General features: G+C 49.1%; 2 protein-coding genes across 3 annotated transcripts in view; one reads left to right on the top strand and one right to left on the bottom strand.

The window, feature by feature from the left end:
* Positions 1 to 791: 791 nt before the first annotated feature.
* Positions 792 to 4,734, bottom strand: FUT7 (fucosyltransferase 7). The gene is made up of 2 exons (XM_072985000.2): positions 4,613 to 4,734; positions 792 to 2,045 (listed from the first exon to the last, which is right to left on the bottom strand). The coding sequence occupies exon 2, from the start codon at positions 1,942 to 1,944 to the stop codon at positions 931 to 933; it is 1,014 nt and encodes a 337-aa protein (XP_072841101.2). The 5' UTR covers positions 1,945 to 2,045; positions 4,613 to 4,734; the 3' UTR covers positions 792 to 930.
* A 2,278-nt stretch (positions 4,735 to 7,012) lies between these two features.
* Positions 7,013 to 27,168, top strand: part of ABCA2 (ATP binding cassette subfamily A member 2) — a 54,824-nt gene continuing 34,668 nt past the window's right edge. Inside the window, exons 1-10 of one of the 2 annotated variants that reach the window (XM_072984998.2) lie at positions 7,013 to 7,104; positions 7,482 to 7,621; positions 18,147 to 18,240; positions 20,739 to 20,850; positions 21,253 to 21,419; positions 22,375 to 22,502; positions 22,968 to 23,066; positions 23,752 to 23,940; positions 24,269 to 24,487; positions 25,842 to 26,176. In XM_072984998.2, coding sequence (XP_072841099.2) covers positions 7,544 to 7,621; positions 18,147 to 18,240; positions 20,739 to 20,850; positions 21,253 to 21,419; positions 22,375 to 22,502; positions 22,968 to 23,066; positions 23,752 to 23,940; positions 24,269 to 24,487; positions 25,842 to 26,176 — 1,421 coding nt within the window. In that variant the 5' untranslated portion in view covers positions 7,013 to 7,104; positions 7,482 to 7,543. Of the gene's footprint in view, positions 7,105 to 7,366; positions 7,622 to 18,146; positions 18,241 to 20,738; positions 20,851 to 21,252; positions 21,420 to 22,374; positions 22,503 to 22,967; positions 23,067 to 23,751; positions 23,941 to 24,268; positions 24,488 to 25,841; positions 26,177 to 27,168 lie in introns of those variants that run through there. The other variant, XM_072984999.2, reaches the window with a different exon arrangement.

Raw genomic sequence — 27,168 nt, 5'->3', positions numbered from 1 at the left:
CCTTCCGACCCATGCTTGCCCGCCTTTGCAACTGTAAGCTCTTTGGGGCAGGTTCTGGGCAAGGCAGCGTTGGCCCTGGGGGCTGAAATTAAGACGGTGCCAATGTTTGCTGCCGGAAAAGGGGCGCCAACCCACAGGCCTCGGGGTGCGTGTGCGCATGCCGCCTCCCAACGGCTCCTTGCCACAGAAAAGGGAGCCTAAGACAGGTATGCGCAGGGGCTGCGTCACCCACTGAGATGCAGCCGTGTGCGCGCGCTCCCAAATGGCACGGTGCCCCTGCCGCGGACGGGGAGGGGATGAATTTGCACCTCGTGGCCTGAGTCCAGTTTGGAATCTGGAGGCTGGTTGACATCCGACAGATGTTGTGGGTTCGAGAGAGGTGATTGCAAGCAGAGATGGGAAGGGGTGTCTGCGTGTTTGTGTCTCCATCTCTCCTATGCCTTCCCCCATGATCCTAGATGGTAGGAGAAGAGGGTTTAAAATTGAGATTGGCGAATAGATAAGCTCTAAAAAAATTTAATGCTGCCAGGAACAACTTTGGAAAGCAAGCGAGTGTCATTTCTGGAACCCCCTCTGGGCTTTCCCGAAGACCCACCTCGAGCGCAGGCCTCCGGAGAGGTGGCAGCGCTGACGAGAACCCCAAAGGAAGTGGTTTGCCTCGGGCATCATCATCATCAGAGGAGGAGGTGGCGGAGAAGAAGGAAGGGGCCTTTTTCCTGCCCGAGAGAGGAGGAGGAGGGAGAGGTGACGTGGTAGATTGTAACCCACAGTGGGGCCGGTTGCAAAATAAATCAGGGGATTTATTTTGGGCTGCTTGGGGAGCAAAGGTGGGTCTCCCCTCGCTGGTGGATATTTGGGTCTCACCATCGAATTGCAAAGGCGTAGAACCGCTCTCTTGCTTCTGGTTAGTCTCCCAGCCCACCTGAACACCTAATCCCAGAACCAGCTCTTCAAATCAGGATAAACTTTTCCTCGGGGCAGGTGGGGGTACCGCCGGCAGATGGTGCAGAAACGCTCCCGCCAGTCGTCGTACAGCTTGACGCGATAGCGCCGCTTCCACGCGAAGTAACGCCGGTAGTGGCTCTCGTTCATGTGGGCCAGGAAGCCGGCCAGGTCCTCCACGGAGCCAAAATCTCGGACGTGGATGAAGGCCTCGGCCGGGATGAATTCCTCGTAGTTGGCCCGGGGCGGCCCCAGGACGATGGGCACGGCCCCCGCGAGGAGGCTGTTGCGCCAAAGCTTCTCGGTGATGTAGTCCCGGTGGATGGAGTTCTCGAAGGCGAGGTAGAACTTGTACCGGGCGATGGTCGGCAACAGGCAGCCCGGGCAGAGCGGTTTCTTGCTCGCCTTGCCGTACACGTCGATCCGGAGGTGCCGGGAGAGATTCAGGGCCAGCTGCGCTCTCTCCTGGTGATGATGGAAGTTGCTGATGACCCAGGCCACCAAGCCGGTCTTCTCCGGGATGTCCACCTTGTCGTCCGGCGTGCGAGGGACGAGTTCGCCATAAGGGACGAAGATGTCAGAGTCGCGCCTGTAGGTCATGACCCAGTCCCATTCTGTCCCGTTCCAGCCGCTTAAAGCATCGGAGTGGCTGGGGGACTCCAGGGAGACCCACACCCACTTCTGCCCGGGATTGCCCTTTGCCCTTGGCAGATGGGCCCTGTCCTTCTGAAGCTCCCGGTGATGGAACGCCACCACGTCCGCGTCACCGTACAAGCGGCGGTCTCCGGTCAAGTGGCACCCCTCAATCTGGTACCTTGTGGCACAGAGGTCGCCGGTGAGGTTCAGAGGCCGCCCCTGGGGCCAGTCCCAAATCAAGACCGTCAGGGGCGGCTCCCGGGGTCGCCCAACGCTGTCCAGCCACTGACCGAGGAAAACCACGTTCCAGAGCACGGCAAAGAGAACCGCCGTGCCCACAAACCTCTTCACCGGGCTGGCGACCATCCTCCAGAGAGCGGGCCACTCCTCGCTCCGTCCCCAGCAAGATCAGCTGATTCGAATTCGGGACCCAGGCTTGGGGTTTCTTCGTTTCTCTCTCGGAGCAGCTGTAGGAAGAGAGAAGCAAGAGAGAAGACAGTGAGCCTCCACCTCGGAAGTGGGGAACCAGCATTGCGCAAGGCGATGGGGTTTTGTCAGGTTTGGGTTGCTCTGAGAACTTCGATGAGGCAAAACTGGATTCCTTCTCCTTTTTTGTTTCTAAACTACAACCCCCAGAATCCTTCAGCCAGCCGGAAAGCCACCCTGGGCTCAAGGATGCAAAGAGGCTCTTTTGCAAAGAATGAGCAACGAACCCACATCTCCCTCTTGCAACAGACATGAGGCCTCACGCATGTATTGCAGCGTTCCCTTGGGCGGCTGGACATCTATTTCGTCAGAGGCATGAAATGCAACAGCCGAGGGCGTTCCATTTCATATATGCATTTTTTTTTTGTTCCATGCAAGCATTTAGGGGTCGCTTTCTGGAAGCAGAGAGCTGCCTCTTTGTTCACCGATGGGCAAAGCAAAAGCAATCCGGTCGTGTTTAAGCAAAAGACCGACGCAAACGTATTTTCGCAAAGCAAACGGGGGCATCGTGAAGCAAATCTCGAGACGAGCGAAAATAAAAAGCCATCTGTTGCAGTGTTACTTCCAGTCACTCACTTCTCTAAAAAAATTTTATGTCAAAACACTGCCCGGAGAGGATTGGCTGGAGGCTGGCTCTGGGTGGGTGGGTGAGGGTTGTAGCCTCTGAGCAGCGAATATTTGCACCCTCACAAAACTCTTGGGTCAAAGCCCCCTCTGGGCAGCCTAACCTGCCCTATTTATGCCTCTGGTCCTACTCTTGCAGATTTGTTCTTGATCAGTTCTCGGCTTGAACGTCATAAGGAAATTCAAGGTTTCTCTGGAAAGGTCAGACTTATGCCCAGGGCTTCTGGCAACCTACATGGATTTTGCAAAGACTAGCCGGCCTGAGGGGATGCTGATGAAAGGCAGGCAAGGCCCGGGCAGAAAAAGTGAGAGGTCGAAACTGCCCCCCCACCCCGTTTTTTGGGGAGCCAGGGTTTGGACATGCAGCCCACTTTTTATTTTTTATTTTTAAGAAAAAAAGGTGAATTGCATGTTTGCTTAATGGAATACAGAGGAATAAAAACGAGCTCATTGTGCATTAACAACAGCACGGCACTATTAAAACATCAAGGAAACCCAACTCAACACAATCTATAAAACGGAGTAGAATACATAAATAAAAACGTAAAGGAACCAACAATCGCTCTGTCTTTGCTTGCACCGTTTAAGGCATGTCGGTGGTGAGATCAAGAAGTTTTGCTATAGACGTAGGAGTAAAAATAAGGGGAGTAGGGGAACATGGAAAAAGAAATCATTGCTTCTTTTCCAGGTCTGGTTAGTAAACAAGAGATGAATCAGAGAACAGGGTGTGTGTATGCAAAATGCTGGTGGTTTAGGCATCTGGTTGGGAGTTCGATTCCCACCAGTGCCCCATTCAAAGGGCTGGACTCAATGATCCCTTAGGGTCCCCCTTCCAGTTCTGCCGTTCGAAAATTATTTGGGTGAGAAAAATGGGGGAAATGCAGAGCTCATAAGGAGAGAAAAGTAGGGGAAGGGATTGACTGGAATATTCCTGCAGCAGCAGAAATAAATAATACATAAAATAAGTGTATTTCATTTCCATGTCTGCACTAGATTGTTGAGTTTTGTGTTTCTGGGTTTTTTTTTTTTTTTAAATACTACTAGCCCAGAATTTTACACAATGTTTGAGTCATGGAAGTTTCAGAAACACAACATCATAATACATAACACGAAAGAAAGAAAGAAAGAAAGAAAGAAAGAAAGAAAGAAAGAAAGAAAGAAAGAAAGAAAGAAAGAAAGAAAGAAAGAAAGAAAGAAAGAAAGAAAGAAAGAAAGAAAGAAAGAAAGAAAGAAAGAAAGAAAAACTCCCTCCGTGAATCAAATCTTGCTTTATAGCTGGAAAAAAAAAGTTTAAAAAAAAGACAAAAACAGGATGGCACCATAAAGACTAATTTATATAAAGTCCACTTCATGAGACACAAGAGAAGGAGATATAACATGGCAAATATTTATACGTGGCATCAAAGTACAGAAATCAAAAGGCAGGGATCGGGCTGGGTTGGTAAGAAAGTCAGAGTGTGTTAAACCTTGTGATGACAGCATCTTTGATACGCAGGTCCTTAAAAAACAAAGACTGCTTAAAATTCTGGGCAAGAATTACTTTTGTGGCTTTTAATAAAACAACCTAGCAGAGGCACGCAAGTGAAATGTTGCTTTTATTTTATTTACAACGTTTTGCCCTGCCTTTCTCCTCAAAGGAGTCTCTCACCTCAACAAACGACAATATTCAAAGTGACAACTAATAGGTATAAAAATATTTAAAAGGATCAAACACTATCCTAAAAACAGCAAGCAACATCAAAAACATATTCACAGTTTGGGCTAATCAGTGCTTAAAAGACAAGCTGGAATTTTTTTTAAAACGTCTTGATCTTTTTTGGAAAGATGCCGTTTCCTTTGCTTGAAATGATTATTATTGGCATATTTATGAAAGAAAACATTCTCTGAAAACCATTTTTTTTAAAAAAACTTGTAGCAAACTTACCTTGTGGTCTTCTGTTTCCTCCTGGAAACGATGGCATTAACCCCTGAGGATTTCTGGATTTGTCGTCCTTTTATTTTATTTTATTTTATTTTATTTTGGGGGGCAGGAGAGCGGCAAACGACGGAACAGCACCTGCGGTTGCTCTCTCTCAATTCTTCTTCTACTTTGGTCAAAACTTTATCACCAGCTTTTTTCACACTGGCTATACAGCTGTTTCCTGCAAATCTGTGTTGGTTTTTTTAAGTGCACCTTTTTTTTGATATACTTTTGCTCAAAGCTAGGATGAAAAAAAATCTTACCTTCCTCCCACCCCCGATAGAATTTGCCAAATTTCCCAGATATCACAAAATAATTAAATTTAATTATTTAATTAAACAAAAGAACACTTCCGAACTCTTATTCTGGTTGGCACCTGATTTGGAAAGCCCCATCAAGTGCTAATAAAGCAACTGAATAGATGTGGTAGATTAAAAATGAGGGTGTTCTGTTTTTTGTGGGTTTTTTTTTTTAAATTTGAAGATGAGAGAGAAGTCAAGGTGAGGTGGTTTCTTCCTCCCCACTTCTCCTCTTCCACACTGCTAGAAGCAATGTGTGCTGTGGATGCAGGAAGGAGCTTCTTCAGAAGATTCAGTTTTTAAAAAAATGCTGTCTTCGAGGGGGGAAATTGTTTTGCCTGCGGAACTCCTTGCCACAAGATGGCATGATGGCTACCTGCTCAGAGGGCTTGGGCAAGGGAGATTAATTGTGCTGTAGAACTGCTAAAATAATTTTATTTCTTTATTTAGACCATCATTGGGGGCAAAAGTTTAGATAAAACAAGTTTTCTGTTTTTTGGAACCACCAGATCCCAGAATCCTTCAAGCTAGCCAGGTCCCGGGGCAGGTTGGTACCGTGGCCATTTCTAATTCCACCCCCACCCCACGTGGCCCCCAAAGCAGTGAGGTGGGCTCAGTTTCATAACCATCAGACTCTGTACAACAATGGGAAATTCGTTCCTCCAGCCCCCCACTTAAAAAGTTCCTTTTGCCAAGAGCCTGCAGTTCACCTAGTTTACCCCCAGGGGGCGCCCTGAGACCAGGCATTGCTCAAGCAGGGAGGGGGAAGCTGGGTTTCTTAAAGCCAGGGAAAGTGGATGTAGATTCCTTGTTTTCTGCACACAGAGATGGTAATTATAGTAATATAATGGTTAATTCCAGTTTCACCCTGATCTTGCCAACCTGTGTATGTTGGGCATGATCAGCCTGGAATGTTAAAGCTCTACACAGGGCTTTTCAGGAAAGTGGCTCATAGTCCAGGAAAACCAACAGGTGTAAACCTGCAAGTCTTCAAGGATGCAAGGAGAAAATTCCTTAAAGTCTTGGGTCCTCTCTATAAGATAACAAGGCTGATGATGGGATCAGCATCATTCTGGGCCTAGAACACTGGCATTCGAAGGATGAAGTCCTGGAAGCCGTCCACCATTCACCATAGGGGTGTGTGTCACCCTCCCCCCCCCCCAGAGGGTGGGCATCATCCTTTCCTGCATAAGAATCCTAGCCTGGATCTTTTCTGGTCTGGTCCACCCATTCTGACAAGCCTCTCAGCTTCCCTGGGGGTTTGGAATCACAGACTTGACTGTCCCATTTTGTATCTCCGCGAAGCTGCTTCTTTTCCCAGGTGGGGAAGAAAATTTTAAAAAGCCAGCCGGGGGCACTTTTTAGGTGAAACACCCCCCATCTACAAAGGAACTTTGAATCAGAATAAATTTTTGTACTACAACACCCAGCATCCTGCCCCAGGCACCTAGTGGGGACTACAACACCCAGCATCCTGTCCCAGGCACCTAGTGGGGGATTCGGGGGTGTCGTCATTTCAAAAATAAAATACAACTCAAAGCTGCTGCTTCAAGAACCACAGGTGGGTCCAGCCCATATAACAAAGCAAGCAAAGTCATTCAATCTTGTGCTCCTCCCCCCCCCCAAAAAAAACGCTTTGGGAATCCAAAAATTAATTGTTTCAAATTGTCCGTTTCCTATTGCCTTGGTCAAACCTTGGAGGCGGGCCCAGGGATCTTCCGAAAGGCTGGCCAGGAGATATTTCAAATATAAATGAATCCCACGAATCAATGAGATGAACCGATGCTGCTTCGGGCTGATCCATGCGGACTAGCGCCTTGAGGCTGAAAGAAGGTTCTTGGGATCGGCAGAGAGGGGGGACTGGGGTGGTGGTGATGGTGGCTTCTTTTAGCCCAAGGGAGAGAACTAGGGCTGGGCGAGAAGCGGATATGGGGGGGTATGTGCCATGATGGTGGAGGGTGGGGGAAGAAGCCCGCTTGGGGGCGCCGGCACCCCGATCTTCTCCCCAGCCCCCCAAAATCCCAGCCAGCTGCCTCTTTAAGAGTCCGGGGCCGGCCTGGGCGAGGGAGGCGGGCGGAGAGCGGAGCGGAGGCTGGCGCTGGGAGACGAGCCGATGCAGTACCGGGAGAAGGAGGGAGGATCGCCAGGCAGGCAGAGGTGCGTCCGGTCGAGCCGGTGGCGGAGGAAGACCGACCCCCCTTCTTGGGTCGGTTACGCACCGGGGAAGGCGGACCAACCCGGCTTTCTTTTTGGAAGACCAGCCCCTTTGGCTCCGGCTTTGCGCCGGATCGGGACCGAGCCGGCCTCCTTGCCTGCCCGCCCGAGGGCGCCGGCAACGCGGAGGGGCGTCTCTAATTGCCCGCCCGCCTGCTTTTCTCGCCGCAAAGGGTGCGAGCCAGCCGGGGCGAGGATTTGGAGCGGAGACCGGCTTTTGGCCCCGGGTGGGGGCTGGAGGGAGATGCAGGAAGCCAGCTCGCTCTAGGCCGAGCTCCTCCTTCCCTCTGCCCATAGCTTCTCCTTCTCCCCCCCCCCAGCCAACATCCTCCCCCCCTCCAGATGCTTTGCCGCTGATGCATCGCCGGATCCGGCAAAAAGGATGGGTTTCAAGATGGGTTTTTTGCACCAGCTCTACCTTCTCCTCTGGAAAAACGTCACCCTCAAGCGACGGAGCCCGGTTAGTGCCTTTATGGGAAGGATGATTGGGGGGGGGGAGAGGAGATCTGGGTCTGTGTTGCCCCCAACCCCCGTGGAAAATGGGATTTCCGATTTTTTCAGATGCAGAAAATAACGGAGCGATTGCAGAATCTGGCTTGGATGATTTGAACAAGGGTTGTTCTGAGTCTTGCCAAAGGGGAGAGGAGGGCCAGGTGGGGGGCTATCTTTTTGGTGGGGGCTGGAGCGGGGATCGGGCCCTATTCCTTTGATCTGGATCCTTTCCTTTCCCTCCCACCCCTAATGCAGCATCTCCCAGTAGAAGATGCTAGGTGAGCAGCTCAGATTTGCTGGGGGTCCTCTCTTTCAAAAGGGCGGGGGGGAGGGAGAGGAAAGCCCCCTCCCTTTTATACAAGGGGGGGCAAATTAGAGGTGATCGCCCCCCTCCAATTACCCAGCAGTAATTGATGTAAAGATGAAACTCTTCCCCCCCCCCGCATTAAATGGTCCATAGGTTGCAAGGAAGATGTGTCTAAATCTTTCAGCAGTTTTTGTGCAATTAAAGACCCCCCCCTTTAAAAAAATTAGATAAGTGGGAAGTGGTGCTGAAGGAATTCGAGAAAGGCTTTCTCTCGATTTGGGGGGTGGTGGATGAGGAAAGATGCCGCCTCCCTTTCCGGCGGCGAGTTGTTATTGTTGTGGGTGTCGGTGTCTGTTGTGTTGTTCGTGGGTGAAATATTAAAAAAAAGGGGGGGGGGAAAGCAGCTTGCCACTCCAAAGCTCCCTCCTACGTCAGCCGAACACTTTCCCCCCCCCAGATCTGGTTAGATTTATGCATTCCAGCTGGCTTCCGAGTGCAAGATCCGCAAAGAGGGGTTTTTGGAAAAAGAGTATCCATCTGTGCCAGATTGGTTGGAGCAGGTGGCTGCCCTGTCCAGGGGCCGGACGGACACACACATACACACACACACACACACAGAGAGAGAGAGAGAGAGAGAGAGAGAGTACATCTGATTTCTACTTTCCGAGCAGGTGCCCAATGGGCAACAGGTTCAAAATGAAGGCCCTTGCTTCATAAGAGGCAGTGGAGGTTTTTAGCCGGTGGAACTGCTGGCCCCATGATACTAAGGCTGTGTTGGCTGGTTTGGAATTCCGCCTACGGATTTTCCTGTATCTCCCCCCCCTTTCCCCATTATGCTCATGAAAATCCTGTGTGGAGGTCTTACATCTAATGTGCAAGCCTCCGAGGAAGTTTTAGATGAATATGGAGGAGATGGAAGCTCTCTGCGGCGGCTCCTTGTGTAGCTGCCAAGTCTGCCTCATTTTTTAAGAAGGATATTTATCAATTCCAGAGTATCCAGCACAGCTCTTTAACAAGGACAGTTTTCAGTTAATTTAATGACATGGGTGGGTGGGTGAGGAGAGAGGCTGAATTCTCATTTCCCACAAGCAGGTAAAGCTGCCCGGAGCCTTGTTGCATCTGGAACCTTGTGATACTGGTTGCCTCCCTTTCCAAAGTCTTAATACCTTCATCGTTGTGCTCCGACAGTGTGCGTCATAACTTAGAAGGCTGGGTGGAAGCTGAGAAAAGATTTGGATCCTGTTTTTGCTGGACCGGGTTTACGATCGGGGAACCACTGAGTGGCGGAACTCATTGCCACAGGATTTTGTGATTACGTCCTACTGAGAGCCAATTTTGAAACTCAAGGGCCTGTGCTTTCATAACACCCTTTTGACCACCGGCCAGAAGCTGAACAGGAGATCTGGGCACCGAGGAAAAAGTGGGAAGCCAAAGAGGTGGGTTCCTTATGACCCACACAGATGTCTGGGCGATAAAAGGACTTTGCCGGGATAAACACCAAGCAGCTGCTGGTGATGATGCATCTAACCCTTTCTTAGAAAAATAGCAAAATTTCCAATTCAGGGTTTAAGAGTGAGGCTATAACAAATAACTAAACTTTCCACATTAAAATGGATATTAAAATAAGTGAGAACGCTGATGCCCGACGGCGGTGCTCAAAAACTTCAGATTTGCAGAGGCGTTGGGGGGGGGCAAAAAAAAAATAAGATTTATGCCGAGAAGGGCCGACTGGCTCCCTCCAGATCAGAGATGTGAATCGTACATTGATTCCCGGGGTGAGAATGAAATGAAATTAAAGGTTTTCTCTCTGCTGGGTAAAACTGCATGAGTTTTGGCCTCTGTTTCCTATTCCAGGGCTGCTGGTGTGTGTTTTAGTGAAAAATTCATGGAAGTGTTTTTTTGTGCGTGCACCCATAAATTTGTAATTTCTCCAAGAAAAACGATTTTGCAAAAAAAAAAATGGTCTAGTTATCTTTACAGTCTGCCTTGATGGGCTGAGCCCTCCGTTCATCCCAAGGGCGATGGAAATGGTGATTATTTGTTCACATCTGTATTCCAGAGGTTGTGGGCCGGTCTCCTGCAGAGACTCAGCCGGCATCCGCAGGGCTGGAAGGACTGGTGGTCCATTCACAGCTGGAGGGCCGGACATCCCTCCATCCAAGCAATGACCCCCCCCAAATTAGTTTTTTTAAAAAAGATTGTTATAAGGAGGTTCTCTAAAAGGTGCAGATCCCCGTCTGCTTAAGGCACAAGACAGCCCAGTGTTTCGAGGGGCAAAGTTAGGACACGGATGCATTGGGAATTTTGGGGAGGGGGGCCGACCAGAGAGGGGCGATCCTCCATGGCGCGGGATGAGTTCCCCAGCTCTTTGGCCTGACACCCACTCTCCTGCGCCACCCTCTCCACCTGCCAAAGCGTTTGACCCCCTCTTCTCCGCCAAACCCCTTCTCCAGCTGTGGCTCGGTTCGTGAGCGGGGGCCACAGCTTGCACCGGTGTCTTGCACGCATCCTGGCGCTCTGTGTCGGCCCCTCCCCGCGCTGATCTTTATGTGGGTCAGGTCCGTCTCTCTCTCTTTGAATGCCTCTGAGACTCTTATTTCTGCTTCTTGGGCTTTGCTGAGCTCCAGGAGGGGAGGAGAGGGAGAGATAAACAGACAGAGACAGAGCTGCAGGAAAGGGTGGACGTGGGTCACCCCGTTCTCCCCCACCCTAGATTTCTCTCTGTTTTGGCCCCCGACACTCGGCCACACGTTTGTTGGGGTTAATTCTGCAAAGTTGCTGGACTCTCCCACCCGCCCTCCTCTGGAAATCTGCCATCTCCTGGTCTTGCAACTGGTCTGAAACTTACACTATGGCGCTATTTTAGTTCTCCACCCTCTTTATGCCTTTGGTTCCAACCACTAGGGACTGCTCTCACCCACCCCAAAATCCAGAGCTTAGGCAAGACAATGGGTGCGTTGAGTCCCCAGTTTGGCCTCTGGCTTTGCAATCAGTTTTCTCATCCCTTTCCCCCCCCAGATGTTTACACAAAGAGTGGAAAGCGGTGCCGCCTCCCACTACAGCTCCCATCATCCCCAAACATCAAAGCGAGCCGCAAGGCATCATGGGAGTTGCAGTCTGACCACATCCAGACCATGCAATTTTGCTTGGCTGTCGACGGGGAAGCTGGAAAGAGTGTCTCTGAGAAAGGCACTCTGTGCATGCACAGAGGCACTGTTCCTGCTTTCTGGCCAGTAGGAAAGATACCCTACTGGCCGTTCTTCTCTTGGCTTCTCTCCTCATCCTTTCCTGCGTGGACGTGAAGTCCTGCCCGCTGTCTTAGCTTGACCTTCTTACCGGCTGCACCAGCTTTCTCTGCAAGAAGCATTTCTCCCCCCCCTTCCGTTATTTTTCTATTTAATTTATGTGCATTATAATGAAGGAATAGCGCAGGATATTTCCAGGACTCTCAAGATGTAAGACTTTGGGATTAACACTGCAGAAGCCTTTTGAGTATTTGAAGAAGAAAAAAACTTGCATAATTTGAATGGAGGGTGAAGGCCTGCCTGGAAGCCGGGACGAAATCTTGATTTTGATGCCGGGATGGTAAGGAGAATGTGTCCCTGTGCATACACAGAGTTCTTTTCCCTCAAGTGGGGATCATGTCTCGTGAAGATTTCTCGCTCCTGAAATTTTATAGAAATGGGAGAAAGGACCCAAAAGGTCCACCCCATGCTTTTGTAGAAAAGCCACACGCTTCACTTCTGACAGGGGAGCGTCCAGCCTCTCTCTCTTTAAAGCCTAAGTCTGTCTCTGCCTTCTTATGCTTCGACTTCACTTGGGCCGGTGGAACTACAGGAGACAAGTTCTTTCCCAGCTCCGTAGCTTTTCTAAGGTGGGTAGCCATGTCAAGCGAGGAAAGCTGCCACGTTTTGTAGGTGGACATCCACCTTTTCAGACGCGCCTGAGGGAGTGATATGTGGCCCAGAAAAAAAGCTTAAGGGTGGCGCAAAATCCCTGGATACATGTTATGTGCGTGCTCCTGCTGTTTTTCCAAGCAAACCCACGCCACCCTGCTGCAGAGCCGTGGGTTTAAATTTTGATGGGGCTACAGATGCTGAACCCAGAACTGTCCCCGATGCATCCTTTGGTTCCCCCTCTTCCAATTTTTCAAAAACGAAGATGTGTCGCTGGCTTCTTCCCGCTTCTTCTCCTCTGCAGACAAAGCCGGGTTTGTTTTCCGGGCGGCGCAAAGCCCCCCATGGCAAATTCTTAGCCTGGCAGAGTTTGCAGGGCGGCTGGCGTGGGCCATCCAGGGCTTGTGTTTGTTCTGTGGGTTTTTAATTTTCACCATCTGTCTTAAAGCCGTTACGAGCTTCTCTTTGCGGCCGCTGCTGAGCTAATTGTTATTAAGGTACACACCGTTCCTTAACCGTGGGATGAGAAGTCATGCTTCTCAACCCCCCTTTCCCCCCCCTCTGTCTGGAGAAAGCAGCTGTTCTCGGTTTTAACTTTAGCGAGAACGAAGGAAGGGAGAAACAGGGCAAATTATGGGTGCAGGATCAAGATATCTGGATTTTTGGATTAGCTCATTCCTCTCCAAACGTCACTGCAGTCTTCACGATAACCTAAGATTTGGGGTCCGTGGAACTCTGTTGCCATGTGAAGCGTTTTGGAGTTGCTTGGTCTGGAATGCGCAGTTAAGAGCCATTATCTCTACAAAACACCCGTTTCCCAAGGAAGACATGAATGGCCCGAACTGCTTTGTCGGGAGAACCAACGCACTAGCTATACGTTTGGAGACTCCCTGGGTGACACAGTGATAGAGACTTCCACAATAAGCCTTTTTGTCTGGAACGTCTATAGCCTTGAGAAGACCATCTTGATACACTGGCTTTCTACATGCAAGGCGGTCTGTCTGTTTCTCTCTCTTTCTAAAGTTTTGGTATGAAGGGGCATTGCATGATACCTTGGCATTTTCCGCTCAGTTTGGACTTTGCTCCGGCTACTTACTTTCTCCTTTCACACAACAAAAGGATTAGTTAAGCGCACACACAAAAAGCAAAAATGCCACTGTTTCTTTTTTCCTTTTCTTTAGAGTATCTTGATTGGGTTTACTTGCAGGGCCAGGAACCTCTGATTTAGCTCCAGGAGAGAACAGGGGGCATCGGGTGGGTGCTTCCTGGCTTAATGCCACCCTTCCTGCAAATTAATCCTCTCCTCTCCGCCTGCCTTCCAGATGTGGGAACGTGGGACTTACAGCTGATAGCATTAGGAGGTACAAAATGATGCCCAGCTGGCAGTGGAGACTGTGGGCGTTGGTCTGGAGAAAGGAGGTGCCACCCTCCATCGCCAGGGAGTTTTTACAAGGGGACACGACCATCTGTATACCAGGGAGGGATGGCGAGAGGGCACGCAATCCGGGTGAAAAGACATGCCAGCGTTGCATAGAAAAAAAAAACATCAGCTGCCCACAAACCTGTTTATATTCGTTCTGAATTACTCGAAATCTTTGGTGCAGGGTGGGAAATTAGGAGTGGATCATTAATTTAAAAACGGGAAGTGTTTCCGGTTGGAGAAAGGGTGCTCACTTGTCATGATCTGAATAGGGGGGTGGAATGGCCATGTTAGTTAAGAGACTTGGCTTGCATCTCAGAGATTAATATGTTTAATTGGGCTTGAGATGCACCAACAGTGGGTTCCAGATAGTTGCCGGGCAATACCTATATGTTTTATCTGACCTTTTTTTGTTTTGGAAAAACTTCTCATTTCCTTTTGCATTTGAACCCATCTGTAACTTCTTTCCCTCTAGGAAATAGGCTCACCTCTCGCCCCATTAGAAGGGTGTGTATGTGTGTGCGTTTAGGACACAGTGCATGGGAAGCAAAAGGCAAATGAACCAGGAACGCACAAATCAGAAAATGTCTCGAATTTCCAAGAACATCCATCTGGCTGCTGAGCTGCAGGTGGACTTTGACCTCATGTATGGCTTAAAAAAACCGGAACAAAAGGGTAAAAAACACCCATTGCTTTTAACGTCCTGCCTTCAGTCAATAAACAGGCGAAATTGTTGGTGTTGCAAAGCATGGAAACAGGGTGGCGGATTGAGGTTTTTGGAGTGGGGGGAGGGAACTAAATCCAAACTGGTCCTCATCCTGCACCCTTTCCTTCCTCACTTTTGTGCTGTGTTTCTATGGGGCTCTGAAAAACCAGCTCATCGCTATGTGGGTCACTTCGGCCGATGCGTGTTGTTGTTGTTGTGTGTGGGGTTTTATTGAGGGGGGGGAAAGGAAGGGAGTCGAGGGGGGAGGATGGACAGCCACAAAATGGTGTATCTGCCTCTTGCCATGCGAAACCTGTTTCTGTTGCTATGGAAACGTGGCCAAGAAAATCTTCTTTATAAGGCCGGGCCTGGGTTTTTGCTGTGGGAGAGGCAGAAAGGAAAAAAAGGGGGGCAGAAGGAGGGCAGATGGGGGTGGGAGTGGGAGAGGCAATGGGGGGGGAGAGTGATGGAGGTTGGAGTTGGCCCCTCATTGGGTCTGCTGGCATCACAGGGCCGTGTTTTGATCCACGGACATCATCACAACAATCCCTGGTCCAGCTTACCCAATCTATGTGCAACAATATTTTCATTTTGGGGGGGTGTGTGCATGTGTACAGTATCCGTTGTTTTGTTCCATTCCCAAGCAATGTGCCCTTTTTACCTGCAATTTCCCAAATATCCGGGAGTGCCAGCCAGATTTCCTTGCCTTTTGAGTGTCGAATGATTAAAATGCTCATCGGCTCGCTTAAAAGGCTGCACCCCACGCGATCAAGCGCTCGGACCTGTTCGGTTCCCCCTCAGAGTTTGGGAGGCCGTGGTCCCCCCCCTCCGATCTCCGGTGGGCGATTGAGGCTAACGCCTGCCCTGCTCTGATGTTTAGGCCGTGGGTCTCAAAGCCTTGTCGTGCTGCGTGGCTGGATGTTAAGAGCACCCCTCGGCCGTGCCCACCTGTCGAAAACACCCCCCCAAAATTTCCAAGGGTCTAGCCACCACCGGCAGCCAGCTAAAGTGTAGAGGGCTGTGATTTTTTTTTCCCCATTTATGCCCTTCTGCGCTTGCAAATCTGGCCCGTCTGGCGACTTCCTAGCACGGACGTCATGCCTGGCCTTCCGTCCCTGGCATTTTATGCACAAGGGAATGTGGGTTGGAAAAAAAAATGAAAGAAATTGTATTTGGATGACGAGGCTACGAGGTATAGTGGAGAAGGCCCCTTAACAGCTTTTGGTTTGCCTGACTTAGACACGGCCCGTTTCCCCCCTCTCCAAAATCCCACGTGGCCCGCCTTACAGGTGTGTTGTTGGCACTGCCTTGGGAGCCTCCCTGGGTCCTCCCCACCCTCCCCAAAAAGCAACAGTGAAAATAGCGATGACGTCTCCGGTTTCTCAAAGCGAAAAAAGAGGGCTGGCCGGCCCCAAGCCGAGCTTGGCACGGACTGGCAGAGAAGCTGGCAAGCGACGTGGGTGTTAAATGTTTCGTGGTGACAAAGTGCCGATTGTTGTTAGAAGGAGGGAGGGGGGAAACAGAGAGAGCTTGCACGGGTAAACAAGGAGGCGTGCAATATATGGGACAACAGCAGTGAAACCTAAGCTGGGGGTGGTTGCAAGGCGAAAGGGCCCCTCCCGAGGGCCAGCGTTTACGCGGGAGGAGAGAACGAGGAAGGGATGAGCCCGTGGCTGGCACGTGGGCCGGGTGAAGGGTTAGGCGCACTGTGCTTGCAGGAGAAATGTGGTCTTGGTTCTCCTCCTTTCCTGCCTAAATCTCTTTCTGGGGTTTAAGGTATTGAGTCTGAAAGGCTTAGAGGGACCGGCCCTGGGCAGAATCGGTGCAGGAGAAAGATGCCCGCATTTGCTTTTCCTGCATATATGGCTAGCCGGGCATTAAGACGTTTTCCTAAGCCAGGCAGAAGTCATTTGGGGTGATTTTTTTCCAGCTGCATGGCTGTAGGAAGGGCCAAGACTTGAACCCGGTGCCACGGATGCAGAGAAATGTCCGGGGTTCCTCGGCATTGAGAAATTAAAATGCGGTTTGCTTGGTGGCAGCGAGGAAGCATCCTGCTCCCCCCCCCCCGCTTATGTTTGCCTCGGAGTACCAGCAGCCGGTCTCAAGGGCACTGAGAAAGGTGGGGAACGGCTTTGAGCACAATAAATAAAGATTTATTGTGTTAGAAGGCGGTTTGATTTCCAGCGCTCTGCGTGGCAGCATGAGACGGGCGTAGGAGAATGTGCCAAGTCATCTCGGCAACGTGACCCTACAGAGTCGAGATCTGCCTTTTTCTCTTAAAAAAAGCTGAATGATGTGAGCACCTCTAAAGAAGAGCGCCTCGTTCTTTTTCTCTCTTGCTGACGGTCGTTTCTACAAACACAAGCTGGTTCTTTTTTTCTCTGTCACGTCCGCTTCTGGCCGGCCCCAAAATCTGACCCATTTTTTTTAAACCTGGGAGCTGTATCCTGTCGGTTTCAGGACCCATGGTTTAGAAAACCCCAGAGATTTGAAAATAAGGGAGGGAGAGACAGACAGACAGACGCCAAGGGGATAGAACAGTGTAAAGATCTAGAAAGTGCAAATTTATCACCGTTTCTGGGGGGGCGAGGGACAATCAGTAAAGCTGCATCATTGACCAAAAGGGTGCATCTGGTTCATAGACGGTCAGCCAGGCTGGCCTAAGGCAGGGAGGGCATTTTTTCTGCATAGCTGCGCTTGACCTTTCCGGGCAGACATCGTCCAGCGCTGGCTTGAACTTTCGAGACGCGTTTCCACATGCCTGGGGTGTCTGGCGGAGCAAGTGCGGGTCCCTCTGCACCATCTGTGGCCAGCCAGGAAAAAAAAAAAACTCAGGCGTGTGATGCCCACCACGGATGCCCTTTGGCTCTCTCAGGGCACCGTGCCTGTAACCAATATAGCAATTCTTGGCTGGTCGGAGTCGTGGTGGGTGGGAAAATTATCCGGCTGGAGCGTTAGCCTCAGAGGTCCCATTTTTCCGGAGGTTAACAAGGACCTTGTTGGTCGGTGCCCCTGGCTGATTGATGGCACAGCGGTGCCCTGAGTTTGTGACAGTTGGCAGCAGATGGTGAGACCCCCACCTAGTTCAGCCCTGGTGGGGGTCTCACTCGGGAGGACCTGGGGGTGTCGATCGGGAAAGCTTTGAATGGGGAGAAGGTCTTAAAAATCATCCGTTCCGGGAACTCTCATTATCCTAGATGGAGATGCTTTCCTCGGATCCCTCCGTAACGCTTTGGGGCTGCATGAATGGCGAAGCGGAGGCTTCTGATTGGGAATGGAGACAGAACTGGGTTAATTGCAGCTCAATTAAAATGAGCATCGAGGCAACATTTGCTCGCCGTCCTGAACAATGGCGGGTTGCTTGATAAAGCCGGAAAAGATTGGTTTTTTAAAAAAACCCAACAAAAAGCAGACAATTCCAGAACTTATTGAGACGAGAGAAAAAGAAGGCAAAAGTTTTGCTTTGTGATTCATTATTTTTTCCTTCCAAAATTGCTCTTTCGTGTGGCGTCCCTCCTGGTTTGATGTTCCACCCATCTCGGCTTTTATCGGGTGGTTTATTTATGCAGGCTTCTAACGGTGGTGAGATGGATAGGAGACTTTACGCATCATCTGTTTAGTTATTTGGACTCTTCATTATTTATCCCAACCCACCATCCAAGTGACCCCCCCCAAGGAAGGTTTACAAATTCAGAAACACAACTCTCAACAAAAATCACAACTGAAACAGACACATCGGCTAGACGAGTACCAAGAGACGAGGCTCTTGGGATGTTTGAAAGCGCAGCAAATACGTGCAAAAACTGAAAACCAGAAAAGCTGGATGTGTTGGCTGCAGATTCTGGACGTTGTAGACAATTGCCAAGGGTTGAAACTGGTAAACATTGTCCCATCTTGTGGCAGTGAGTTCCAGAGGTTAATATGAAGAAAATGCTTCCTTTTCAATCTTGCTAGTCCATTTCCCTGGGTTCTAATAGAACGAGGAAGGGGAAAGAGTGTGTTTATGGTATGCATGTGTGTGTGTATGTGTGTACAGTTTGTTTAATTGTATTTTTTCTAGCGCATCTCTAAGGAGCTGGCGAACCTGTCCCCCGTTGCCTCTCCGGAAGCTTTCCCATCTTTCTGACTCTTCTATTCTTTCCCCCTCGGCTTTCTCGTCCACAGTGGGTGCTGGCTTTCGAGATCTTCATCCCCTTGGTCCTCTTCTTCATCTTGCTGGGTCTGCGGCAGAAGAAACCCACCATTCCTGTCAAAGAAGGTAAGACGTGGACTGTGGCTGGTTAGTAGGGAAGGCAACCCTGCTCTACGGAGGCTGAAGCTGGTTCCACATTTAGCGGTCTCTTCTCCGGCTGGTGCCAAAGCGAGAACAGCCCCTTTTACTGCATTTATGGATTTGTTGTCTACAAAAGTGATAAAACTGGCCAGGAAAAGTCTGATGTTAATAGCCCAAATGATGGTTTTAACGATGCTTTGCTGTGATTGTTGCTTGTATGTTGTTTTGATTCTTGCTTGTCTAAGAGTTTGTGAGCCACCCGAGGTCCCATTGTAGGGAGAAAAGTGGCATATAAATACAGTTTTAAAAAACACACACCAAATAAAACAGATCCACAAACGGGTGCACAGATTGGACGATTCAGAGACCAAGGGCTATTCTAGATGTGGGATTTTCAGTAGTGTAGTCCAAAAACAGAGCGTTCCCAAGCTGATCTTAACACATCTCCAAGCTAGCCCGGTGGAAACCAGATGGCTAAAAATTACTCTTAAAGCAGCTGAATTACAAAGTATGGACACATGCTGCTAGGAAGGCTTCTTTTAAATGATGTTGTCGTAAGCCCCTTTTAGGGGCCACCTTTTGTGCCTCGGTTGCCCAAATGTAGCTGCCTTGCAGGGTAACTGCTTGCAGCAAAAGTTCGAGATCAACCGCTCATTGTCACATTTTGGTTACGTCTCTGTGTAGTCACCATGGTCTGACATTTATGCTTTGAGTTGTGTTTTTCTTTATTTCTTATGCATTCTTTTTTCCTTTCCTTCTCCCCACCCTTGTTTTTTTTTCCTTTCCTTTTCTGTTCTTTCTTTCTGTTCTTTCTTTCTTTCCCTTTCATCTGTCTTGTTTGCATTTCTTTGCCACGTGACTCCTGTTGCCTTCCAGTCTGTAAGTTCGATTTGCCTTTTTTTTCCTCCCCGTTTTGACCTCGAACAATGCATTGTGGGGGAAAAGCAGCCCCATTAACCTAACTGTTGGGACTAATCTCTTCCGGTTCTTCATTCGGACCCTCCCTTCCTATCCCTTCCACTTTGGGTTTTATCTTACTTCGAAATCCCTGTGGTGTGAACTTTTTTGTGCATGTTAAAAAAAAAAAAGACGAAGAAGAAACACCTTCTGCAAAAAGTTGAATTTGGAGCAAAACGAAATCCCAATTTTCTTTTCGTTTGCAACGGGAAGCTCCAAAAAAATTCGGCCATGCTGGTGGAAAAATGGAGGCTTCGAAGCCACCGTGCACAAGACAGTTTAGATACCACGCTCAACCACCACTGCTTTAGGTTAATATTTGGCTTCTCCCACCCTTCATTTCGGTTTCCCATCCTAACTTTCTTTCCTGGCGAGCTGCAGTTTTGGGACCTGAACAGGAATCGATCGAAGGCTGAGCGTCCAAAGCGCGTGGGGTCAGGTTGACTTGTTCTATGCTATACTCTTAACACGGTCTTATGGTCTTCTCTCCCTCACTGCCCTGGTTGCTGTGATTTCTTAATCTACCTTTCCCTATGTAGAATGTACAGTATGTTTAACTGGCTGCTAAAGCAAAACAATGTCTGATAAAGGAGAGAAAGGTCATTATTGGCATGGAAACAGGACTTGGGAATTCAATTTATTGTTATTCTTATTCAAAAACACCAGGCATAGTCCATCAAAATTATAAAAAACATGGACACAGGTTTTTTAAAACCAAAAATCTAAGTATCTGTTAAATATCAACGTAGTGTATGTGCTGTTCCCAATATTGCCGTTTTTTTGCACCTCCAACGATGCCACTGCCAGAATCTGCAGCCGTCCGCAACACAGGGTGAAATTTTCCAACAATGCTTCCAAAGCCCCAGTGACGAAGGGGACCACCGCTGAAGGATGCTGTGTCCACAAGCGAGGTATCTCAGTGGCCCCTGTTGTCATCGGGGCCCCAGAAACAACGTCAAGAATTCTCATACTACGCAGATTCCAGAAACGACGCCATCAGAGCTACAAAAAACGGTGACACTAAAAATGATGATGATGGTGACGACGCACCAAATTTTGAAATTCCAATTGCAAATTGGATTTTTTTTCCCTTTCTTGGTTTCCATCATCACACTATGGGAGCAAGAGGTTGTGTCCAAACTAAACTACCTGATAATTGAATCATCTCTCTCTCTCTCTTGGTTGTCAGTGTGGCACAGCTTTTCTCCAACGTGCCGGCGCTGGGTGGGTTTGGGACGACAACACCAACTCTCACACTGGCTGGGGATGACGGAAGTTGTAGTTCAACTTCTCTGGAAGTTGCCAGCCATTGACCGTTCAAAACGGCCTATGACCTTTCACCCCTTAAGGACAACATCTGTGTTGGATTTGATGGAGGGAAGCTAACGAGTCAGTAACGATAGTGTTCCAGCCCTTGCACATCGCTCTTCTTCGAATCGGTTGTGTGTCTTCTCCCTGTCCTGTTCCTCTATCGACCTCTCCCTCCTCTTCTTCTTTCTGCTCACGATCTTCCCCCCGCTCTCTAGCATACTACACGGCATCACCGCTCACCTCGGCCGGGATTTTGCCGGTGATGCAGTCCTTGTGCCCGGACGGCCAACGTGACGAGTTCGGATTCTTGCAGTACTCCAACTCCACGTAAGTCCCCTAAGTTTCCTTGTTTGACACAATGCTCCAGATGTAAGGAGCATGGGACTCCCTTTGGAATCGCATTCTTTGCCGTTTTCGTTGTGCGGGAGATCTTTGGCTAGGCCTTTTCGGGAGAGGAGACTGTTAACTTGATAAGTTGATCCCCGTCTACAGCGACATAAGAAGCCATTGTCTCTATCTGGGCCCGCAGGAATACAGTTAAACTTCGCTCTTAGCAGAAATTCAGCTGTTTCACGCTGGGACCATCCCTTTGCATTCTTCCACCAGACAAAGGCAACTCTGCCCCCCCCCAACCACCTGATTTGTGGCCCAGCTGATTTGCTTCCACCACGTCCCTCCTGGTTGACACCCTTGGCAAACACACCGCTCTCTTGTGCTTCTTCCCTGCAGGGTGACGCAGCTGCTGGAGCGGCTGAACGAGGTGGTGGAAAAAAGTAACTTATTTGATCCCGATCATGCCGGCTTGGAAGAAGAGCTGGAGTCTTTGAGGCGCCACCTGGAGTCGTTCGGCAGCAACGAGCCGGGCACGATGGAGACCCACTTCAGCGACCAGGCGGGTACGCTCCCAAGACTGGCGCTCAGGCTGGAAGGAGCAGGCATGTCTCGCTGGCGCAAACTCCTCTTTAAATATGGAAATGTGACTCCTTGTCTAACTGGAGTCACTGTAAGCATTCTCTAGGGCAGTGGTCCCCAACCTTGGGGCCTCCAGATGTTCTTGGACTTCAACTCCCAGAAATCCTAGCCAGCACAGCTGGTAGTGAAGGCTTCTGGGAGCTGTAGTCCAACATCTGGAGGCCCAAGGTTGGGGACCACTGTTCTAGGGTATCTCAGAAAGAAGGACCTTCTTTAAGACCATCTACCAGGTCCTTGTCTAACAACATGTCCAAGGGACCTGGTAGATGTTCTTAGACAAGGTCCTTCTCTTCTGGAGACCCTAAAGAACACTTCCTTGTCTAACTCAGGACAATCAGGCCAGTTTGAGGTGGGGTTTTTAGAGCAGTGATTTACCACTGAATCCTAACAGCTGTACACAGGAGAGGGGTGGTCCCTATAGATCCAGGAGGGCCCGACTTGCCCCCCCCACACCTACCAAAGTAACTTGAGCCCAGGGCTAGATTAATGGATGGGGTGCCCGGGAAGAAAACGTACCCTTCACTCCTCCCATCTTGGCTAGATTGGAAATCTGTATGATTTTCCTATTCCTGACGAGGCTGTCAAAGAATGTTCACAAACATTTATTAATTGCTGGTAGCATGCTGACGGTGGGCACAACAGAAAAGTTACTTTTTTTTTAACTGCTGTGCTTTAGAGACACCACCCCACTGCACAGCCTTTTCCTCCTTTAACTAAAGATCCTTTAGTCTTTCTTCCTTTAACGATAAGATCTTCCACACGGAAAGCTGCTCCTCAGCCACAGAGGCAGAAACCCCGGCCCCTGTTTCCAGGCTCCGACCTCTCCCAGCTTCATCCTGTCCCCGTTTTCTCTTCTTCCCCCCCCCATCCTCCCGGCAGCTTCTGGCTTCACGCTGGACTCTGTGGCCAAGGACCGAGCCGAGTTCCACCGGTTCCTCAAGCAGAACCTTTCCTTGTCCAACGAGACGGTGGAGATGCTGACGGCGTCCAGCATTAACCTGAAAGAGGTACCTGAATTGGGTGTGGTGCGCACCTGTGCGCAGGACGTGAAAACTAAGAAACTGAGGATAGTTGTGATGGATCAGGCCAGCAGCTGGTCTGTCTAGTCTAGCATTCCATTCTCCAAAGTCTGGAATGAAGCGTTCTCTGAACCGGATTCAAGTTTGTCCACTTCCGTCAAATTTCCGCTTCTTTGCCTTTCTACTAAGCTTTCATAGGCCCACAGACCATGTCCCTTCCTCACACTGGAGTTCTTTCGCCTCTCGGATCCTTTTGTTGCCGTCACGTCTGTCGGACCCCCGCCCCCATCCTTCCAAAACTGTCCCGAGTGGGCTGCGGCTCCCACGTCTAGTGGCAGGGAGTCCCGCCGTTCCACCGGGCAACGTGGGAAGATGCCCTTTGTTTGACCTGTCCAGAATCAATCCCGAAGGAGCAGCACCATGAGATCTCGTGGCTTCTTTCCCCCCCCCCAGGTGTACCGGTTGTTCTTCGGCACCTCTCCTGCCTCTGCGGAAGGTTTTCACGAGCCCTGGGACCGATTTGGCACAGCAGAGAAACTCCTTCACCTGGAAGTAAGACCCCCTCCTGCCCCTTCGTGGGTGTTGCGGCAAAGGTGGACAGGAGGCAGGGCGGAAGGGTGGTTTCCTGGGTTATTTTCTTGCCTTTCCCTTTTCCTTCCCTTTTCCTTCCCTTTTCCTTCCTTCCTTCCTTCCTTCCATCCATCCATCCATCCATCCATCCATCCATCCATCCATCCATCCATTGACTAACCCATCCATCCATCCATCCATCCATCCATCCATCCATCCATCCATCCATCCATCCATCCATCCATCCATCCATCCATCCATCCATCCATCCATCCATCCATCCATCCATCCATTGACTAACCCATCCATCCATCCATCCATCCATCCATCCATCCATCCATCCATCCATCCATCCATCCATCCATCCATCCATCCATCCATCCATCCATCCATCCATCCATTGACTAACCCATCCATCCATCCATCCATCCATCCATCCATCCATCCATCCATCCATCCATTGACTAACCCATCCATCCATCCATCCATCCATCCATCCATCCATCCATCCATCCATCCATCCATCCATCCATCCATCCATCCATCCATCCATCCATCCATCCATCCATCCATCCATCCATTCTATTTCTCCCCAATGTTCTACCTTTGGGTGGCATCCGAGCCCCTTCCTGCTCTCTCACAAGCTCCCTCCTCCTGTCTCCTGCAGGAAAGCCTTCTCGGCAGCCTGCGGACGGTAGAGGATGGGCTGGTCCGGCAAGCCTTGCGTCACCCCCAGAAGAAGAGCCCCCCCAAAAAAGCTCTCCTCCATCTCCTCTCTCAGGCCTTGGGCCTCACCAGTCCTGCTCCGGAGCCGTCCAGCTCTTACACCCCGGAGGCCTTCGTGAAGGACATGGAGGTGAGGGCCTGAGGACAGTCGCCGTGCCCCATGAGGGGGCTGATGCCCTTCCAAAAATGTTTCCGGGGTGTTGGTCCAAGGGTGTGGGTTTTTTTCAGCCTGAGGGCCAGATCTGGTGTCTAAGAAGCCCCGAAAAGAGTTGAGGAAAGTAACTTTTTCAGAACCACTTTAGAATTGCCAGAGTTGTCCTGTGCCTACATTTCAGGGACCTGTCATCTAAAAAAAACAACTTTTCTAAGATCCGAGTATTCTGGCCATCGTGGTTCCCTCCCTCAAAGCCCCTTTCCCCAAATTCTGTATTTCCTGAGTCTGTCATTGCTTTTCCCAGAACGTCTTGTTCACGCCGGCTGTGCTGGAGAGCCTCACCTGCCAGCAGCGCCAGGACGAGCTGAAGCAGATCCTGAACCTCCCGGAGAGGCAACGCCCCCTCTTGCGAGCGTACCAGGCCGCCGTCTGCAACAAGAGCGCCAGCCGGCACAAGGACTATTTTGGGCAGCTGGCCTCGGAGCTGAAAGACCAGCTGGACGCAGAAAAGGTCATCAGGAAGGTCAGCAAGGGAAGGACGATAAGGAAGGAGGAGTCTCTGAATTGCTGGGAAGCGATGCCAGTGGAGTTCATGCCCAGCTAGTCCGGGCACTTAATAGTTGGGTTGCAATTGACCGCCTGCCAAAACCACGCAGGGTGGCTTGTTTAACTGCATCGGGAAGGTCCTTAACCTTGTTAACGGGGTTGGCATTCTGAACCCGGGCGCTTAAGTTTCTACCAGGTGTTGCTGAAAATGCACAGGGCATCAAGAAATATGCAATGTAAAAAATGTTGCAGTGCATAATTTAAATGCACCATTTAAAAATATAAAGCAATGCACAGATAGGGAATACCAGTGTATGATTATTTAGTATCTGACGTTGTAGAGAACCTTTTTCTCTTAAGAATTTGTAATGCAGTGAAATGAGGGTTTTGGAAATGATTTATTCATACTGGCCAGGAGAGACAGCTGTAGACACGACCCACAGTGGGTATGTAAAAACAGTCTACTACAGAACTAAAGGCATTACAAACCCATATGGGAAACACACAAAGGGCCATAAAACAAGTTATTTAAATTGGTGTTCCTTTGAAGTTTCCTTCCCAGGAATTTCTCAGGATGTTCCTTTCACATTTCTTTCTAAGTGATAATTCTTTGAAATTCCTTCGGAAAGAAGCCTGTTTTGTTTTATTGTTTTATGATTACCTTCGCTCAAGGTGGGGGGAATGGATGTTAAAAAAGTAAAAATGAGGACGAAAAATAAGATAGAATTGAGGATGAGGAGAGCATCTATTTCAAAAAGTAAATTTGCACGATACCATAGTCTCTCGAGACTGAAGGATGCCTAATCTAAGTAAATTTAAAGCATACGAATGGTATGTTTAGTATAAAATGTAGAGTTGTGTACAAATATCAGGTGTCTCTGAGATGCGAGAATTGTACGTAAACTCACTTCTGTTTTCATTCTTCTTCTTTATCTTAATTTTTTTTTAAAAGTGGGGAAGATGGCTGTGTTTCCAAAGTTCATTGAAGAAAACTAGATCCAGGACTTGGCTATACATATGAAATTCATTGGCTATCTTTATATAATTGATAAATCCTAATATATATGGTTATATTTCAAAATTGGGGGCTCCATAACGTCACATAGACTGTGGTGCCAGCTATGAAGTAGCATCAATGAATGCTTTTCAGGTTCAGAATTGTAGTCTAAAAACCATATTTTGACTCAAACTGTTGTTTGAGATATGACTGTTCAGGTTTCCTGCAGCCCCTTTGAGACTGATGAATAAGAACAGGCTCGTAGCTGGTCGCTTGGTAGAAATGCCGAAATGTGTCCATGGTGTTGCCGGAACGCGTGTCCTTCTCGCTGCAGCTGAAACTGGACGAGGTGAACAGCACGGCCGCCCGGAATCGTCTCCACGCCCTGCTGGAGGACCTGATGGAGATGCAGAACGTCTTGAAGGACGTGGACATCCTGTCGGCTTTGGCCAAGCTGCTCCCCAAGGGGGCCTGTTCGACCAAGGCTCCCCAGCCGTCCGCTTCCAACGCCACCACCAGCTCGGCTGGAGGGAACTTCACCTCCAGCACAAACTCCAGCACCGAGGACGGTGTCAAGGGGGAGAGCGAAGCCCCCGCCGAGAACCCCCAGTGCTCAGCCTTCGTCCAGCTTTGGGCCGGGTTGCAGCCGATCCTCTGTGGCAACAACCGGTAAGCGATCGGTCAGCCTGCTGTGATTTCTCTGGGTGGTTGTCCGTCGTCCCCCCCTCCAGGAAAGATCAACACGAGATTTGATTTTCATTGACTCTTTCATAGGATCCCTGTTAACTTTTGTTTTTGACGGCTACACCCATCACTCTGCCAAATTATTAAAACAGAAGGGCTTGAGTGCTAAATGAGCCATCAAATCACTTTAGAAATGATATTGGAAGCTTTGGGGGGGGGATAAAAATTCATTGCTGAAGAAAGACGAAAGGTGTGGGATGGAGCAGGGGATAAATTTGGCCCACGCGTGGCAAAAATATGAATGATCGGAAAATAGATTTTTATGTGTTTTGTCCCATTGGCAAGGATCTTTTTAAAGATGGGCAAACTCTTAAAAAAGGAAAAGCTATCTCCTAGTACATGTTGATATGTGTGCAGTCATGGTGGCCTTCAAATAAAGCTTATATTTACAGGGCTTTGTCATATTGGATTGTTCTGCACTGTTGCTTTTAAATATGTTTTGAGTATTGATTTTATTTACCATTTTAAATATGATATTAGTTTAATTCTTTTTAAAAAATATGTGTATACTTATGCTTTTAGCTTTTAAATAGTGTCCTTTTAATGACATAAGCTGCTTTGGGTCTTTCTAAAGATGAAGGGAAGGCAGAAATATTTTGAATGAATGAATGAATGAATGAATGAATGAATGAATGAATGAATGAATGAATGAATGAATGAATGAATGAATGAAACTTAATATGAATACCTTGACTTTCTTATCTCCACAAACTTGTACGGTCCAGAATACAATGTCTCCTACTATGAACCCTTCCCAATCAATTAATTTTTATTTTGATTTGGTTTATTTCATTTATATCCTGCTTTTCTTACCAGTTGGGAACACAAGGCTGCTCACAGCTAGAATTAAATGCACCCCCCCCAATGCCACAGCAGGATCAAATTGGAGAGAATGGTCCACCCCGTACCCCTTCCTC

The sequence above is a fragment of the Pogona vitticeps genome, chromosome ZW-PAR (genome assembly GCF_051106095.1).
Source record: "Pogona vitticeps strain Pit_001003342236 chromosome ZW-PAR, PviZW2.1, whole genome shotgun sequence".
In the NCBI taxonomy this organism is placed as follows: domain Eukaryota; kingdom Metazoa; phylum Chordata; class Lepidosauria; order Squamata; family Agamidae; genus Pogona; species Pogona vitticeps.
This window is presented reverse-complemented; position numbering and strand designations above follow the sequence as displayed.

Bases quoted from the DNA above. Each gene is read 5' to 3' on its own strand.
- FUT7 (XM_072985000.2), bottom strand. From the start codon at position 1,944: ATGGTCGCCAGCCCGGTGAAGAGGTTTGTGGGCACGGCGGTTCTCTTT.